Source organism: Camelus dromedarius, chromosome 9 (assembly GCF_036321535.1).
Source record: "Camelus dromedarius isolate mCamDro1 chromosome 9, mCamDro1.pat, whole genome shotgun sequence".
NCBI classification, from domain to species: Eukaryota; Metazoa; Chordata; class Mammalia; order Artiodactyla; family Camelidae; genus Camelus; species Camelus dromedarius.
In genome coordinates this window covers 43,860,502-43,878,038 of record NC_087444.1, presented here as the reverse complement: position 1 = coordinate 43,878,038, position 17,537 = coordinate 43,860,502, and the positions used below count along the sequence as shown (strand labels likewise).

The following is a 17,537-nucleotide window of genomic DNA, read 5'->3' as shown; positions in this document are numbered from 1 at the left end:
CCGTCTGCTTCCTGCCTGTCCTCCTGTCCATCCTTCAATCAGCCATCTTCAGGAGAGTCATCTTTCTGAGATTCCCCTGGGCTTTGAAAGGCAAGAGGTGAGAGTTTAAGTGGGTAGCTTTCAATAAGCATCCAAGCCTTAAAAATAAGGAGGTATATATGGGAACTCTCTGTACTTTCCAATCTACTTTTTTGTAAGCCTAAAACTATCCTAAAAAAAATAGTCTATTAACTAAAATAATAATCATTAAAAAAATCTTCATAAAATGTTCATACCCTTGGCCCTGCCTTCCCTCTTTATGAATTTATTATGAGAAAACAGACCAGAGGACACAGATTCCTATACACAGATGTTCCTGCAATATCGTGTCATCCTGAAAAACTGGAGATACCTTAAGTGGCCACTGATAAGGAAATGGGTAAATAAATGGTGGGATCTCCGTATGGGGGGGGCAGTGATATCATGGTTTTCAAAATTTTACTGATGGGAAAATATGCGCAATATTATATTATTCTATTACCTTTTAGTAGCATTTTCCCCACACTTTTACATTTCTAAAATTGGGATAATTTTATAATCCATGTGTACATTTAGTATAATATTTCTTTTTTCCCCAAAAAACTGTATTGACTAAATCCTGTGTCATAAAATTAATTAACTGCATCTTAGAATCAAAGAAATATAGTAAAGCAGAGCATATTCCTATCTTTCTGTTATAATCACTATATATATAAATTTATATATCAAAGAAAAGTGAAAAAAACTTTGGCTGGTTCCCCATTGCCTAGAGTAGCGCTATCCAATAAAAATGTGATGTGGTCCACACACATAATTTAAAATTTTCAAGTAACCACACTTTCAAAAAGCAAAAGGAACAGGTGAAATTAATTTTAAAATGTATTTTAGTTAACCCCCAAATCAAAATTAATACCATATCAACATGTAACCAATACCTTGAAAGTTATCAATAAGAAAGTTTACATGTTTTTTCCTGTCTTCCAAGTCCTGTGTGTTCTCTGCACCTGCAGCGTATGCATCTCAGTGGCCCTTGCAGGTCAAGTACAGTAGCCGGGTGTGGCCAGTGGATGGTATCAGACAGCCCAGCTCTAGAAGGTGAGGCTGACTCCACCGTGGGAGGCTGTTTGGCAACCTGGACCAGCCTCCCTCTCCAGTTACTTCCACACATCCCACCCCCTCCAGCCACACAGGACTGTTCCCAGCTCCTTGACTCCACTGTTCTGTAACTCCACACTATTCTTCATGCCGTTTGCTCCCCGAGAGGTTCTCTGCCCCTTCTCTCCACCCACCAAGGCCAAGATCAAACTTTACCTTTCAGAACTGACAGTCCCAAGCCCCCTCCCCAAACCCTCTACAGCACCGGGCAGGAAGACAATTAAGACTCTGTCGCCACGCTGTCTGGGTTCAAATCCCAGCTCTCTCAAACTTATGAACTCTGTGACCTGGGGAACTCACTTCACATCTATCACCTCATTTGCAAAACGGGGATGATGATGGTACCTGTCTTGCGTGGTTGTTGGGAAGATTAAGTGAGTTACTATGTGAAGTGCTTAGAACAGGGCTAGTCCGTACAAGCCGTCTCCAATGCTTGCTGTTGTTGTTATTATTATCAGCACGATCATCATCGTTATCACCACCACCAACACAGCCCACAATGTACGGCAGCCCTCTGGACTGGCAAATAGATTTCACCTAGCTTGCCAGCTCCTCCACGGCTAGCGATGCCCAGGGAGCTGTGTTGTTGAGCAGAATTCTCTGGCCTCCCCCTGACTCAACCATGCCCATGGGATAGAGGACACACACATGTGGTCACCTGGCCAACTCTACTAGACCTTGGGGTGCTGAAAGGATCTTTTTAGCAGGTCTTGTTCATGTTTGTGATCCCCCTCTGCTTGGCACATGACAGGTGCTCAGGAAATACTAGATTAGTGAGGTCATGGAGATGTGAACCTTGAGCCTTATTATGTCAGTGATTCCTTGGGAGCAAGGTGGCCTCGGCAATGTGGCAGCAGTGGGGCTCCTTTCAGGGAGTCTTTGGGCCATGAATTATTATTAAGAGGAAGACTATGGCTCACCTGTTTCCCACACCATCATAAACCCAGTGAGTGGAGCCGAGACCCTCATAGGCCGATGCCCAGTAATACAGACATGAGTTCAAATGTAAACTGTAGAGCAAATAGGCTGTGGTCCTGATAACCCTGAAGAAGGAAAGAAAGGTATGAACACAGCAGCAGAAAGAGTGATGGTGGCATCGCCCCCAGGTGTCGGGACTGCAGGGACAAGCCAGTCTTCTCCTCCCTCAGTGCCCACCTCAGAGATCCCGCCGCTGGAGCCGCATGGCCCTGCCATGCGGGGTGGGATGGACACCTGGCCGATGGGAACCAACGGCTGGACTGGGCCAACCAGCAGCTCTTTTGAGCCTGCACCAGTTAGAAATGGTGATGGTTAAACAAAAAGTTGTCTAGACTGGGGTCTGGAATTGGCACAGAGCTCCATGTGTAGACAGTTCTGGGGAAGTAGATGAGCTGGGGTGGGGAGAGGGGGTATGCATCCATGCAGAGGGGCAAAGAAGGGACAAAAGAATGCAGGGAAGCACTACTCCATGAGAGATGTGGAAAGGAGCCCTGTCCCTGAGCGTGGCCAGGCCGGTCTTGTGTCCCAAGCTTGGACATCCGCAAGACAGTGACATCTGAAAGGCAGCCCACTGTGTCCTTACAGCCACCTCTCTGTGTTTGAGTGGTTGAGGGTGAGTTCCTTGAGCTGAGGCCAAATAGAGGCCCAACTCCCTGGAAATGCAGAGGAGCCCTGGTCAACCTGTGTGTACCCACCTCACAATTGGGGGAAACAGGACATTCCTTGTTCTCTAAAAAACAAACATCCCTTCACAGAGGGGCCAGGAAGAGGCCCAGCTTCCGGTGGGAGGCAGTGGCGAGGGGCCCCGCAGGGCCAGGAGAGCCCACAGGGAAGGCAGTGAGGGTAGAGTGCCTGCTCCATTCTCGCTGCAAATGTCCTGGGTCCTGTGAGTGCATGCATGTGTGTGTGCTTGTGTGCGGCCTTAGGGGTCTCACCTGTAAATGTAGGCTTTGCTGAGGACGGATTCCAGGCGGTTGTTAAACTCGAAGAAGGCCATGTACTGGGAGGAAGAAAAAGGTATCAGGAACCGCCTGGGGTGCTGCCCTCCCTTCTCACGGGTGGCCCATTCCCCACGGGTGCCAGGACTGAGGGCTCTTTCTGCAGCCCCCTGGCAGGAGAGGGTTGGAGAATGAACACTGAAAATCAGAGGTCCTTAGCCCTTTAAGGAGTGAGAGTCAGAAACTCCATTTATGAATGTGATGGAAACCCTGGCCCCTCTTCCTTGGAAATTACATATAACCATGTTCTTACAGTTTGCATAGAGATTCAGGGACTCCTAGACCTTCTGAATCCCACCATGAAACTTTTCGTGTACATGCATCCCAGGTTAAGGACCTGTTTTCCATGTTTAGTTATAAGGATAACAATTATATAAAGAAACAGCATCCCTAACACTCCTCAATGATCTCCTCCAAAGGCTTATTTACTGTAATAATAAAAAGAAGAATAAAAAGTATAAGAATGACTGCTCTTTACTGAGCACTTGTGTGACTGTACTTGATACATGTTATCTTAGTACCTACTCACATATGACGTGTGTATTACCATTCTCCTTTTACAGAGAGGAAGCTGGCACTCAGGGAAGTTCAGGAACTTGCCCAAAACACACAGCTGGTAAGTAACAGAGCCAGAGTTCAAACCCAGATCCACCTCAAAACTGCAAGCTCCTTCCATCATGCTACACTTGCCTCTTGATCTCTGCACATGGACTGTTTGACCTTTGAAGATGACACTGATGAAGATCCCCTGTGGGCCACACTAGCTGTCGCCCAGGTGTTCATTCTAATTTCCACCCTGAGTTTACACGGGATGAAGAAGGATCACAGACTTGGATCCCCACTTTGGACCCGAAGAGTTGTGTCCTCTGAGTCCTGCTAACCGTTAGGTGTGTGAGTTACTCACCCTCGCTACCACTACGTGAACCAAGATCTGGATCCCACTCTTGCATTTGGGATAAAAACATGGGCTATGGACCCAACCTTCCTCACTCTAATGTTTGGCTCTAAAGCAACCAGACAGCCCCAGGAGGCTGGCATGTGTCGGACAAGGCTGGTGCTGCTTCCAGTTTCCCTCTTCCTCTGGGAAGCCAGGAAGCTCGGAAGCAGCTTCTGTGTTCAGTTTCAGCAAGATGTGCTTTCTTCTCATCAGGGTACTTGCATTCTTGCAGTTTGTCTCTGCCCTGTTTCTCTGGGTTATTAAAGTTACTGCTTTTGCCTCTTTTGTAAGTTCGCTCATTACCCCTTTGAGGAGGAGGCATCAGGCATCACATAAGGAGAAAGATGAATTTAATTGGTTTGCCAGAAAAATCCATTTAGGGGGATCCTGAGTGCTCTGACTAGCTGTCCACTCTGATTGCATTAAAGGACAGTTGCCAGGTCACCACTCTGCATTTTGTCATCCTTGTTGGGACACTGGCTCTGCCCCAGTGGCAGGAGGAATGGCTGTAGTGACACTGTAAGGACAACAACCAACGATGAAACACGTCGGGCTGCACATTCAAATCCATCCTGGGTACTTCCTGGCTCCTATGACCTTGGGCAAGCCACCCAAGCTTTCTAAGCCTCCGTTTCCCCATCTTTTAGATGGAGACCATCACAAAGAAGAAATGCTGGTACTGACAATATTCACTTCATAGGGTTGAGGAATAAGCACTAGTGAAGCCTCCAGAAGAATATCTAACACAGAGCACCATTAAGAAGCACTAACAATTGTAAGGAATTTCCCATCTTCCCTCGGGCCATGCCTCCCTGGTGCTGCTCAGGGCAGATGTGAAGATGCCAGTACTGGCGCAGAGCATGGAGGAGCCAAAGGCCTTGGATGGAGAAGCCCACTCGTCCTACCTTCAAACAGCGGGGCAAGCGCAGGAGGGGATTCACACCGAATTTCAAGTAGAGAAAGTCCAAGGGCAGGAGGCAGAGCATGTCCATCTGAAATGTCAGAGAGACACTACGGTGTGTAAAACAGGTAACACCGGGGTTGTGGGATGGGGTGAGTGGTGGGGGTCTCCACCTTCAATGGAAAGGTGAGGTCAGAATGCCCCTGGAGGGGCTGAAACTAGGGCATGCCACCAACAAGCCTCTGTTTGGCTACCCGGCCCATGCCGGTCCTGGGGGAACCGGGTCACACTGGCCCCAAAGTATGCAAAGCCCCCAGAGACACCACCTTCCAAGGTCTCTGGCACACACCTTAAAGCGCTGAGATTTCAGGTAATTGTTGCGCATCTCCTTTTTGTCCGTCTGTAATAAAATGGAATAATGACAGTGAAGTGGCCTAAGAGCTTAACCCCTGACCCCACTGGAGCAGCAAGGGTAATCTCCACAGAATCTCCACCTTCCTATCAAAGCAACAGCCCCATGGCCACGGAGCCTAATGGACTAGCGGAACTTTTGTGAAAGCCTCCCAGTCCGCAGGTGGGCCTGCAGGTGGGCCTGCTGGTGGGGAGGTTGAGCTCGGGGCTGCAGGGAGTCGTCCAAGGCCACCCAGCTCAATTCTGACTTGTTGGATGGAAAGCGAGGATACAGAGCTATTCTCTCAGCACACTGGTCTCACCTGGACCATTTTCAACCTTATCCACTGAGGAGCTAGCTACTGCTCTGATCAGACCAGGAAAGAGGCTACCCAGGGAATTCTCTTTTCTCTGAATTTTTTTAGAGGCATAACCTCAACTTGTCTGCATACAGTGGAGCAGGTTCTGCCAGCGTGGAATTTTGAAAAGTGGCCTGTGTAGGGAGATGGGGACCCTGTTAAGTCAGTCAGGACTTCAGTTTCCTCCCTGGTAAGCAGGGCCTGCATCAGAGTACAGGGTCCCAAACTGGGCCAAGTAGCATGCTTTTTGCAGGACCGTCAGGAAATGTCAATTGCCAGAAGTTACCTGTGCTGAGTGCTCTGCATATGTCACTTCCATTGATCCTCACAGCAATGGTATGAGGTGGGAGTGATTATTATCCCCATTTTACAGATGAGGAAACTGAGGCTCTGAGAGGAGATACAGCTAATTCTGGTAGGGCCCAGATTTGAACCAGTTCTGTTTGCTCTAAAGGGCATTCTCTGGACCACTTCTTCATCTCAAATTTCATCAGGTGGTCCAGGAACCATTTCGCCCACAAGCAATATTTGATGTGTGTAGTTTGAATGTATCAAAGATGTGTAAAATAAGCCACCATGCTGTTGAATAACCATGGGCCGGCATCCCTGAGATTTCCTTGCTCATTTCTCTTCCTCTCCATCACAGCATCAAGGGTTAGCCCCACAAAGGCGCTGGCTGCAGGGTCAGCCCCCAGCCCCCCCTTCACCTGCCTGTGACTCACAATGACGTCCCCGCCTCGGACAAACTGCAGGCGCAGCTGGAACACGGTGATGTCCAGGAGGTAGATGAGGTCGCACAGGTAATCCATCAGCAGCCAGAGGTGGATGTTGTCCGGCGTCTGGTAGGGGAAGGCCCAGCGCACAGGAATCAGCCAACAGTTCCAGTTCCAGGCCAGCACCACGAAGAACAGCCACAGGATGTACATCAGGTCTGGGGGCAGGCAGGGGGCAAGAATGTGCTAGAAAGTCAGCCTGAGGGATTTGGGTGGGGCTTTCTTCTTTCCACTTGTCTGTCTGCGCTTTCCTACAGGCAGTGTATGTGGCCCTTCTGTAACTTGGGAGAGAGGGTATGCAAAACTATCTTTGATATAGAAATAAATCCTGGCTGGGCCCTAATAAACCAAGTACCCTGAGGAAGGCATATGGGGTCATTATTAGTTAATAAACAGCTAACTAGAAAACCCTTTTGCTCTTATTCTTGTTGAAATTTTCCAAAGATGTGTTTCCTGCTTTTGTAAAGTTGTAATAGTAGATAATGCATAGAAAGATGGACAGATGCATACAGGGGCATGGATAGATGGAGAGTGGAGGTCACCTGGGCATTTTTTTAAAGGACTAGTGGACACCAGGGTTGGAGTCCTGCCCCCTAAATGACTTCTTGTGTAACCTTGGAAAGTCCCTCTCTGGCGCCTGTTCTGTCCTCAGAGAAGTCACAAGGAGAGGTCAGGTAAAAAAAGGCAGGGAGATCCTTTGTAAACTGTAAAGTGCTGTGCACACATGAAGGGTTGTTATTTCTGAAAAAATATACAATGGGCTAAAAGGCAAGTGAGAAGGAATTCCCTTCAGTTGTTGGAAGAAATTTTCCCCTTTTCTGCTCAGAGCAGCAGCTCTGGGAAGGAACCAGCAAGAGCAGAGTGGAAAAAAAAGTCTTGAATAAGGGTCAGGAGTCCTGGGTCTGCCACCAACTAGTTGTGTCGTTAGGCCAGTTAACTTCTCTGTGCCTTAGTTTTCTTGTCTGTAAGATGGGTGTGATCTTATGCTCCTAGTCAGGGGACTTTTCGGTTGTTTCTGGCCCCACCCTTGTGCTGCGCCCACCCCCCACCTCCTGCCCTCTCACGTTATGTGGTGGCAACGCCCACTGCCCACGCAGGACTCACTGGTCAGCGGGTCGATGCTCTGGGGAAACCGGTACTTCTTCCAGGGGCGGCGTTTGAACTTGCAGCAGAGCATGTCGCAATAGTGCTCCTCCTCCACCTGCCCTGCTTCAGCGGGCTTCACGTCCGGAGCTGGCTCTGGGGCTTTTTTAGCTGGGGCTATGGGATGACACCAGTGACCATCAGACCCAACCCTGAGGCTCAGGTAGAAGGTGCAAAGAGAAGGCCTCCAACTGCAGACTCTGGAACTGGAGCTGAGGGGACCCTGGTGCCATCCCACAACCTCCTGCAAACTCTGTGTGCTCTCCTTGCTGCAAAACCCACAGGTCCTCTTTAATAGTGAACTGGGCACCTGCCCCAAACACCTTCCCCAGCTATCTGTCTGGGACCAACTCTCAGGAGCTGCCTGAAGCGAGGTGTTTCTGGGCAAGTTGAGTATCTGCTTGTGTGTCTGTGCCTGGGCTCGCTCGGTTCCCTCTAGAGGTCTAGGGGCATCTCATACCCAGGACTTCCACTTCCACCACCCAGGGCCAGGAATTAGGGAGACACTGCTCTAGGTTTTTCAGAGCAGGAATCTCAGCTCCTTCATCTCTAAAATAAGACACCAAATGGGATCCCAGCCTTCCTGTGCATCTAGGTGATGTTGCTATTAACCTAGCGATTGGTTCTTACAGGTTCAACATGGCTACGCTTCTAGCTTTAGGATTGTGAAGTCAGGCTCTGGTAGGTCCATTGCTCGCACTGTAAGTTCTAAAGCACAAACCTCCTTTGGGAAGACCCAGGAGTCCTCCCTGGCAAGAGAATATGGTATTTATTTCCTCTTGGCACCTTGAAAGCAGGAAGCTTTCAGTAGGCCCATAAGAATATTGCAACTGAGGCCTCTGGAAAATAAGGCTGTATCGTTCTAGAGTGGGTTATGGACACCATCCGAGTGTAAGACCCTGAGGTACATCCCAGGGTGGAGCGAGCACCGGCTTGTCAGGGGGAAAGGGGCAGAAGGTCAACAAGGGAACTTGCCCTGGGGGAGGGAGTGGCTCATTGGTCAGAACTTTGACCTTCTTCCTTCCCCTGGACACAAGCTAAGCCTACACACAGGGGACACAAAACTCCAAAGAGTGGGGATTTGGGCTTCTCTCAAGCATCCCAGTCGTTTCCTTGGGACCACCCTCCCCACGAGTTGATAGGGGCTCAAGGAGCCCAGCTCCACCCCTGGCAGGTGGGCCACCCCCAGCTCTGGGCTCACAGGGCTTGGGGCTCTCCTCGTCGGAGGTGACGTCAGGGTCGATGAGCTTCTCCTTCACCTTCTCCGTTCGCTCCTTGAAAAGCTTCACCAGCTCCTGGAGCCGGTCGTTGATGATGGCGCTGTTCTGGCTGGCCGTGGAGGCTGCGCGGTCCTGGTCACTGCAGACACACCACCCAGGGCTGAGCAGGCTGCGTGGGAAGGGACCCCTGTGCCCCCGGGCAAGAACTGGCTCTGTATCCCATCTGGCCTGAGGGGGTAAATCCTGCCCCAGTTTTCTTCTGACATCATAAACATCAAATCTACTTTAATATCTGCTTGGAGGAAGCACAGTCTGGAATAATGCTCAGGTGCCCAACTTTCAGAAAACATACCATGCAGGCTCTGATTCAGATGAGCAGTTCTAAAAAAAACTTGGTTTCTGCTTGTGATTTGGGGGGAAACTCTTGGAACTCATTTAAGGGCTGTTAGCCCCAGTCTGGGGTTCACATGAGACACAGGACAGATCAGAGAGGAGACAGGGCTATGTATACCCTTCAGGAAAACATCTCCCACTGGCCCAGCCCTTGGGACAGTTAGACGCCAGAGACTCAGATCCCAATGCCCTCGCAGTGGCCTCTAAACATTGTTCCACAGACCAGCTGCATCAGAATCACCTGGCAAGCTTATAAAGATGAGGATTTTCCAGGGCCCACTCTTTGTGGTTCTGGACATGGCTGGACCCAGAGTCTGAGCCCATCCTTCAGATTGATTTTGCAGAACTCCTGAGCCAGCCAGAAGCAACCTGGGCAGGAGACCCAGCCCTGTCTTACTGCTCGGAAGCCACTGGCACAGTCTGCCTTGGGGTGGAGGGCTCTCAAAACATGTGTGCTCCCCCAACTCACCTCCCTTTGCTCACCCATCCCCACCCAGGCTTCTGACTCCCTGAGACCCCAGAGGGAGCGCTCACTTACTCAGTGCCCTGTGGGCTGGTAGGGTCCGACCAGGCGACCACAGGCGATACAGCTGGTGACAGCACCCTGAGCCCTTCAGCCTCATCATCTTGGGAGGGCAGCCTCTCCCTGCAAGGACACAGGCTTGGAGGGGGCCTTCAGGGAGGTAGGGGGTGAACCAGCTCTGAGTCCTGCAGATTACCCAGAGGGAATCCTGGGTGGGAGGTGGGGGCAAAGGATGGTGCTGCCAAAGGGTCCTCACTTGCCTGCAGGGAACCAACAAGGGAGAAGAGGGGACACACCCACCCTCTGGACCTCAGTCTCTGCATTGTTCCATGGCCTAGCATAAAAGTGACGTCACTGACTAGGTATCAGGGAAACCTGAGTTTGCACCCCAGCCCTGCCTCTTCCCAATGTGTGACCTTGGCAAGTTACTTAAACTCTCTGAGCCACTTCAGTCTCCCCATCTGTAAAATGGGACTAAATCCACCCAACTCAATGAGGTACTTACTCAATTGGGTCTCAATTTAAACATCCGTCTCCCTTCCTCCAAGTCCATCCCACGTCCTTCCCTATCACACCACCCTTCCAGCCACCAAGGAAGGGCTGAGGGCTCACATCCCATCTTGCTAACTCTCCTGGAAGCTCAGCTTCCCTCCCTTCACAAATGTGCCCCTGCCTGGAAAAGTTTACACCCATGGGCCTTGGAGTCTGGTCTCCACCTCCTGGTGTGAGCTGGGGCAAGCCCCATCTCCCCCTGGAGTTCCCACTTTCCTATCTGAGAACGAAGGCTAAATTATCCCTGGGGTCCCTGTCATTCAGTCCAAGCCTGCCACAGAGTATGGCATTTGGAACCACTCGGTGGTGTTTTGGCTGATGGCATGTAGGTTTGAACCTGCCAGATACTCTTCCCATCCTCAACCACCATGACTCAAGATTCCACCGTTAGGGCTTCTAGAAGGATCCAGTCAGAGATGCACAGCATTTACTTTATTCCAGAAGGCTCTGAAACTATTCTATTAACTCTGCCAAATCGCCTAGGATGGCAAAACTCATGGGGTCGCCTCTTTCACACTCTAATTAAAAGGTCGGCCACACACGAGAAGACTGGGGCAAAAGTCTCACAGCTGGGACTTCAATGCAGCCCTCCTGCAGCCAGCCCAGTGCCCCCTCTGGGCCTGGAGAGCACATGCCGCCCCCAGAGAGCCCCGAGTGTGGAACTAAATCAGCAGCTGTGCCCCCCAGCACTGCCCGGTACCTGGCCCTGTGCTAAGCGCCTCACATTCAGTCGCTTGTTGAATTTTCACAATCCTAGTAGACAGGATGGTGGTGTTTTATCCTCATCTTACAGTGGGAAAATGGAGGCCTAGGAAGATTAAATAACTTGCCTTAAGCCTCACATCTGGTTAGTGGTGAGTTGGGATTCACTCCAAGCCACAGCCTTATGCCTTGAGAAGAGGTTTGCCCGCATGGCCCCTTTGTCAGGGCCTGCGGTGGCTTTTCTGTTCCCATCAGTTGCCCCCAGTGCTCATTCCTGACCACAGGCAGCCCCACCGGCCTCTCATGTCAGGCTTCAGGATTCCTTCCTGGGGCCAAGCTCAGGCAGAGGCTTCCCCAGTTTCTCACAGTCACATTCTACTTTGCATGCTCTGGAATAGTCTTGTTGGACCACTTGTTCATTGTCCACCTCAGCCCCACTAGAGTGTCAGCTCCATGAGGGCAGGCCCCTGTCAGGTTTCTCCTTGATGCACCCACAGCGCCTAGAGCAGAGCCTGGCACAAAAGATGTTCAATAAATGTTTGCAAATGAATAAATGAATGAATGAATGATAATCAGAGGAGCCTCACAGGCCCAGCTCATAAGCAAAAGGCAGGAGGCCTGGATTCTAGTCCCAAATGACCTTAGTTCCCTTGCTGCTTGCAAATATCCACCTCTAACCCTGCCTGCACAGTTTCCCCACCTTTATAAAGGGACCAGAGGGAGGGAGACCAGATGTCTGCAACCATTATGGTGCCATTTCTTCTGCTGTCTGTACTCTATGTGTGATTCAATGAAGTAAACATGAGGACTGATGGGTTTGGGAGCTGTGTTCCAAGGCTGGGTGAGATTATGACTCTTTTCTCCACATTAAAATCAGGGAGCCTTCTGTTTACTACATCCAGTCATCTCTGTTCTGACAGGCTCTTGTCCTCAGCTGAGAAATTACTCAAGGGCTCATGGATGAGAGCAAAAATTAATCAAGAAAGCAGAACCTTCTCTCAATCTAGCCAGCACAGGAGAAGCACTGGCAGATCTCCTTTAGCTGAAATAGTCATTCACAAAACACTGCACCGCACTTCCCAGTCTGCCTTTAGCTCTATGCAGGACCTCTCTCAGTTACCTGGCTCAGATTGTCCAACAGCAGCTCGAACCACGCAGCAACAAACTTATCTCAAGAGGCACAAAAATACATGCAACCCTGACTAGGAATCCCACAATTGAGAAAGGAGCCCGAGGACAGAGAGCAGAAGACCAAAGAGGTGTTCACAGCACCATTACGGACAATGTTCAACAAGAGGAGGTCTGTTATGTCCATCCTGGCACATGGAGCTGGGGGACATCACACAGCCATCACAATGAGCATTAAGGAGACAGCCTAGCAATATGGAAAAGGGCTCACTGAATAAGATGTGGTCTCAAAAATGAGATGTGATTCAGTCACTCCAATTAAAACAGCACCAAAGTCTGGGCCCACAAACAAGGTACAGAAGAGAAGGCAGAAGAATAAAACCACCACCCAGAGTGGCGGGATTAGGGATGAGTATTATTCTGCTGCTCTTTGGTATTTCCATTTATTGCTTAACAATAAAATAAGGGGGTGGAATTTAGCCCTGTGACATTTATTACCTACTTCTAACGTACAACTGAGGGTATTCAGGCCAGGACTTCCTTGGAGAGCTCTTTCTAGAGCCTGAAGCCAGGAATTAGAACCAAGAAGGATGGGGCCATAGTCCCAGTGCTGACAGTGACTCCCTGAGTGACCTCGGGTCAGCTTCTCCCCCACTCTGGCCTCAGTGTCCTCATCTGCTAAATGCACAAGTGGCACTGTGCTGTGAAAAGCCCAAGAGAAGCATAAAAGGTGACCTGAGGCTCCCTGTGGCCGATCCTGGTACCATGAGGGTGTCGGATATAGCAGGAGAAGGGGGCGGCAGCACGGGTGAGGGTGGGCTCTCCTCGGCGATGAGGGGGCGGCTGTCAGCATCAGCATCCTCCACCTGCACTTCTGGGTGCTCCTCCGTGGCGGGCACTTGGGGACGGGAAGAAGGGCACAGAGTCAGAGAAAGAAAAGCTAGGTCTCCAGGCCTTGCTGTGTTCTTCAGGGGGGCCACGGAAAGCAGGCGTGGAGGGGCCTCTGGCAGCCTCACTTTCCAGCAGGGCCCACGGAGGAGCTCCATGCAGGCGGTGCAACCAGGCAGAGTCCCGGGCCCTCTGAGGGCCACGCCCACTCCAGCCAATACCCTAGGAACCACAAAAGAAGCCATGACACCACAGAAGCCACCGGAGCTTCCGGACACAGGCTGGAGCCCAGCTCTCCAAAGCCCAGCCTGGTTTCCCTGAGTCTGGAGAAGCACTGAGGCCCTGGGCTAGGGGTGGGGGTGGCAGCACTCAGAAAGGACATGAGGTGCTTAGGGTTGGGGGCCGAGTCCTAGGGCCTGGCCTGGAGCAGCTGCTTCTCCTCTCTGGGCTTCAGTTTTCCCAGCCCAAGATAGGGGCAACGATGCTTTCCCAGGCCTGTAGGGGGCATTAGGCAGGAGGGCACATGTCCTCACATCCTTGAGGTATCTCAAATGCAGACATTCAGAAGATTCTTCCAATCAAGGACAACAAATTGTCTTTGTACTTTGTGTTACCCCCATTTGGGTACCTGTTTGGTATTCCCTTATTTTTGTACATGCCAAGAGCCCCCCAAATTCATCAACCAGTCCCTCTCTTGATCTCCGAGAAGCCTTGCACCATGTCCCACATCCTGAAAATCAGGTCTTCCCTGGGAGCCTGGATGCAGTCCTACCTTAGGCTTCATTACCCACCCAGGGACTCTGGGGACAGGTCTGCCCTGCCCGAGGCAGAGCTCAGAGGATGTCAGGGAGCTGGGATGGTGCCCCCAATCCCTACCATGCCTGGTCTGAGCCACCCAATAGCAGCCAGGCACAGCCTGGGCACCAGCTAGGCCCCAGCACACCCCCCAAAATGGATATGGAAACACTTGGATATGTGGCCATTTTTAATGGCCACCGTGGGAAAAGCTAGCACTTTATAATGTTTGGTGGACGAAATGTAAGCAGAACTCAAGAGTTTGGGGCACTTGTTGTAATAAGCCCGAAGCCCTCAGGGGAAGAGGATGAGCAGGAAATGAGGAGCTTTAAAATTTTAAGGGAGAAGTTTTGCCAGGCTAACCAGAGATGCCCCAGGCTGCAAAAAGCAGACGAGAGCCATGGGATAGAGGGGACTGCCCCCTGTTTCCTGGTAGACCTCTGCAGAGGTGAGCTGGAGGTGGGGCGGGGGCGCAGAGGCAGTCAGCATGAGGGTAGAGCCTCAAAAATGCTCAGGGGCTCAGGGCCCCTGGGTGCCCCAGCATGGCCTCCACACAGCAGAAAGCACCTTGGCCTCAGCATCCATGAGGCCATCCCAGGGAGCCTGGGAGGGAATAGATGGTCCCCCCACCACCTGCCTCGCCTGCATCAGACCCTCCAAACTGGATCGCTCCCACCTCCCAAGCCTGGTGTTTCATTTCCTGTCAGCTTGGCAGAGAAGGAACTCAAAATAGAAATTCTATTGGTTTATATTATACTGATTTATAGAATAAGAATACTATGATTAAGAATATAAAGAATAATATATGCTTAAATTGGTTCTGAGCATAATAGTATTTACTGTTAAGCATTTCCTATGTGCTGTCCAGGAATTTGTTTTACTGAACCCTAAGTGTTTTTATATGTAAACCCTTTCATCATTCCCGGCCACTCCAAGAGGTCGCTGTTATCACTGTACCCATTTTGTGGAGAAGGAAACTGAAGCACAGAGAGGTTAAGAAACTTGCTGCAGAGCCAGAATTTGGACCCAGGCAGCCTGACTCCAGAGCTTAAACTCTTACTCCATCCTGAGGTTGGTGACTAGCAACGCCAGTGGAGTGGGAATAACGTCCTCACTACACACTGACATTGCCTTGTCTGCAGTATCTAAAGTCATCGTGTGTCATACTGCAGCCGGTTCAGCCCACTGTCCCCAGTGTGTTGCTGGGGCTATTTCTCAAAGTGTGGGGGCTCCCAGGGACCAGGAAGGGCGCATGAGGATTTTAGATGGCACAGCCAAGGCAAAGGCTGACATAGAATGAGACCACCCCCCCCTTTCCCGTTCTCTCTAGATCTTGAGTGTGCAGAGAGGGAGTCTCAGGCTAGCGCTGCTACCACCTTACCCCCCCTTAGCAGGCCACGTCCCTCACTAGAAAATATCACCATGACCTTGTTCTCTAGGTCTTTGAAGTTAATTCTATTTACATCCTCTATTTATGGCAGGCCAGGCTGGTTTTCCACTGAAATTATAATGTAAAGCTTCCTGTTCAAATACACTTAATTAAATGAAAAAGTGAATCCATTGAAAGAAAAATAGTAATCAAATGAACATAGAATTGGTACAAAATATACAAAAATCACGGAGTGATACGTGGCGGGGGTTAGGGGGATGTGGGGGACTCTTCAGGGTGAGTAGATTTAGGGCTTGCCTGAAGACTGAGCCGGAGCATCATCCCTTGTCTTGGGGATGATCACATTCCATCTTACTCCCACTCTGTGCCCATCCCGAGCCGAGCAAGGGTGGACCCCGTCCCATGAAGTGTTCAGCTTGACCTGTCTGCTGATCTCAGAGGCAACCTTGCTCAGTATCATCCAAAAACAAACAAACAAACAAACAAATTAAAGGGAAAGTGGGCAGGTCAGGTTTGAGTCAAGGAAGAAAGTGACAGGAGTTAACCCAGAGGAACTAGCAAGTCCCTGAGCACTTTGTCATCAGGCAGCAAGCAGCAGGAGCCTGAAAGCCACTGTTGGGACCTTGTCACAATTAAATAGATCCAGACGGGCTCTCTTGCTACACTGGCCCCTGAGGATGCCTCTCCTCTGGGGTTGCCTGTCGGCACCTGGGGGCCTCTCCTTTTCTGAGATGGAATTTGCTGGGCAGATAACAAGTCCTCAGAATGTCCAACTCCCAGCAAACTCTCAAGGCCAGTAGATTCTGTCTCCAATGGACACTCACATTCCTCTTCTGGTCCATTCCCCTCTAATTACTCTGTTCCCCAACCCAGCTCCCTGCCTCAAGCCTCTTGCCCTGGAGATCAGAGTGACTTGTTTAAACTAGGGTGTGAGTGACTATCTGTATAAAAATGATGATCGGCAGAAAGCCATGTTTAACCCAAAGAAATGAATTGCTATTGTGGAATTTTAGGCACAGAGAGAAGGGAATTAATATCCCTCAAATCTCCACAAAGCAAAATGAAGGCATTGATCAGCAGAGGAAAAGGGGGTTTTCCATGAGCCTGTGAACGAAAAATACTGCAAACCATATCAGTAAACAAAGCATGCTGAAACCATCAAGTCATCAGTGGCTGCCGCCATCCCCCAGTGAAGACAAGTCTGCAGCCCAGCCTCTGCAGCCACTCACAACGGTGTACTCTGAGGGGATTCAAAATAAGAAAGGACAGGACACTGGCCCTAGATAGCTTAGGTGCTTCTCAAAGGAATGAATTCATGAGCCCAAATGTTTCCTTCCTCCCATACATAGAAAAGCACTAAATTCTTTCACTTGAAATGCCTGGTTTTCTTTAGACAACAAGTAATCTTTTATTGTTCCAACTACCTGGTCTTTGTTGTAAAGCTCCTGTATATCCTAGCTCCTCCCCTGCCTCTTTGGAGCAGTCCCTCAGAGCGATCTGAGAGGCGGTCATCCCGGCTCGAGTCCTCCCACCAAATAAAACATAACTCTCAACTTTTAGGCTGCGCATTTATTTCAGTCGACAAGCCCAACTAGTGGTCCACACCAAGACCATGGCATCTACACAAGAAACAGCCCAAGCCATGCAGAAGCACATGTCACAGGCACAAGCATGCTGGGTGGGCGATTTCACGCTACCTAGGAGACGAATGGAGCTCCTGGTCTCCTTGGCGAAGCTGGAGTTGGACAAGGCTGTCCTCCGGGAGATGAGGACAGGGATGCGGGTGATTGGAGGGCGGTAGCTGGGCACATTGGGGAGGTGCTCCACCAGGTTTGTGGGGGCGAGCTTGGGGGCCACATGGCCAGGCTGCTGTTCCTGGACCAGGCGATTTAGCTCCATATCCCGGCCTGGTTTAGCCATGGTGCTGGGGCCAGGGGGTCTCAGGCAGAGGCAGGACCCTGGGGACTGCAATGAGGAACACAGAGATGGGAGAGGCAGGGTAGGTGGCGCTCTTCCCCGCCAGCACCAACACAGACCAACTCAGTGCCCACCTGCGCTTGGAGCAGGTGCACCCAAAGTCTGCAGCATCACTCTTGTCCCTGAAGTTCAGTGCCCAGAGCATCACCAGTCATGTGGCTGGTCCGCCTAACAGCTCTGAGAGACAGCCCCAAGCCCCCCAGTCTTGTGCTCTCTCTGCTAATCAACCACCGTAGCATTTTCTACCCCAGACTCAAAAAAGTTAGAATCAAAGAACCCAGAACTCCTCAGGCTTTTAGGATCACAGACTCAAGACT

At 50.5% G+C, this 17,537-nt stretch overlaps 1 protein-coding gene across 1 annotated transcript in view; it reads right to left on the bottom strand.

The window, feature by feature from the left end:
- The window catches only part of CNGB1 (cyclic nucleotide gated channel subunit beta 1), a 61,407-nt gene that overhangs the window by 19,163 nt on the left and 24,707 nt on the right, over positions 1–17,537 (bottom strand). Inside the window, exons 15-23 of the mRNA XM_031458357.2 lie at positions 12,906–13,068; positions 9,804–9,911; positions 8,854–9,011; positions 7,614–7,769; positions 6,459–6,667; positions 5,337–5,387; positions 4,992–5,078; positions 3,087–3,151; positions 2,094–2,216 (exon numbers count right to left, since the gene is read on the bottom strand). Of these exons, the coding sequence (XP_031314217.2) occupies positions 2,094–2,216; positions 3,087–3,151; positions 4,992–5,078; positions 5,337–5,387; positions 6,459–6,667; positions 7,614–7,769; positions 8,854–9,011; positions 9,804–9,911; positions 12,906–13,068 (1,120 nt within the window). The remainder of the gene's footprint in view (positions 1–2,093; positions 2,217–3,086; positions 3,152–4,991; positions 5,079–5,336; positions 5,388–6,458; positions 6,668–7,613; positions 7,770–8,853; positions 9,012–9,803; positions 9,912–12,905; positions 13,069–17,537) is intronic.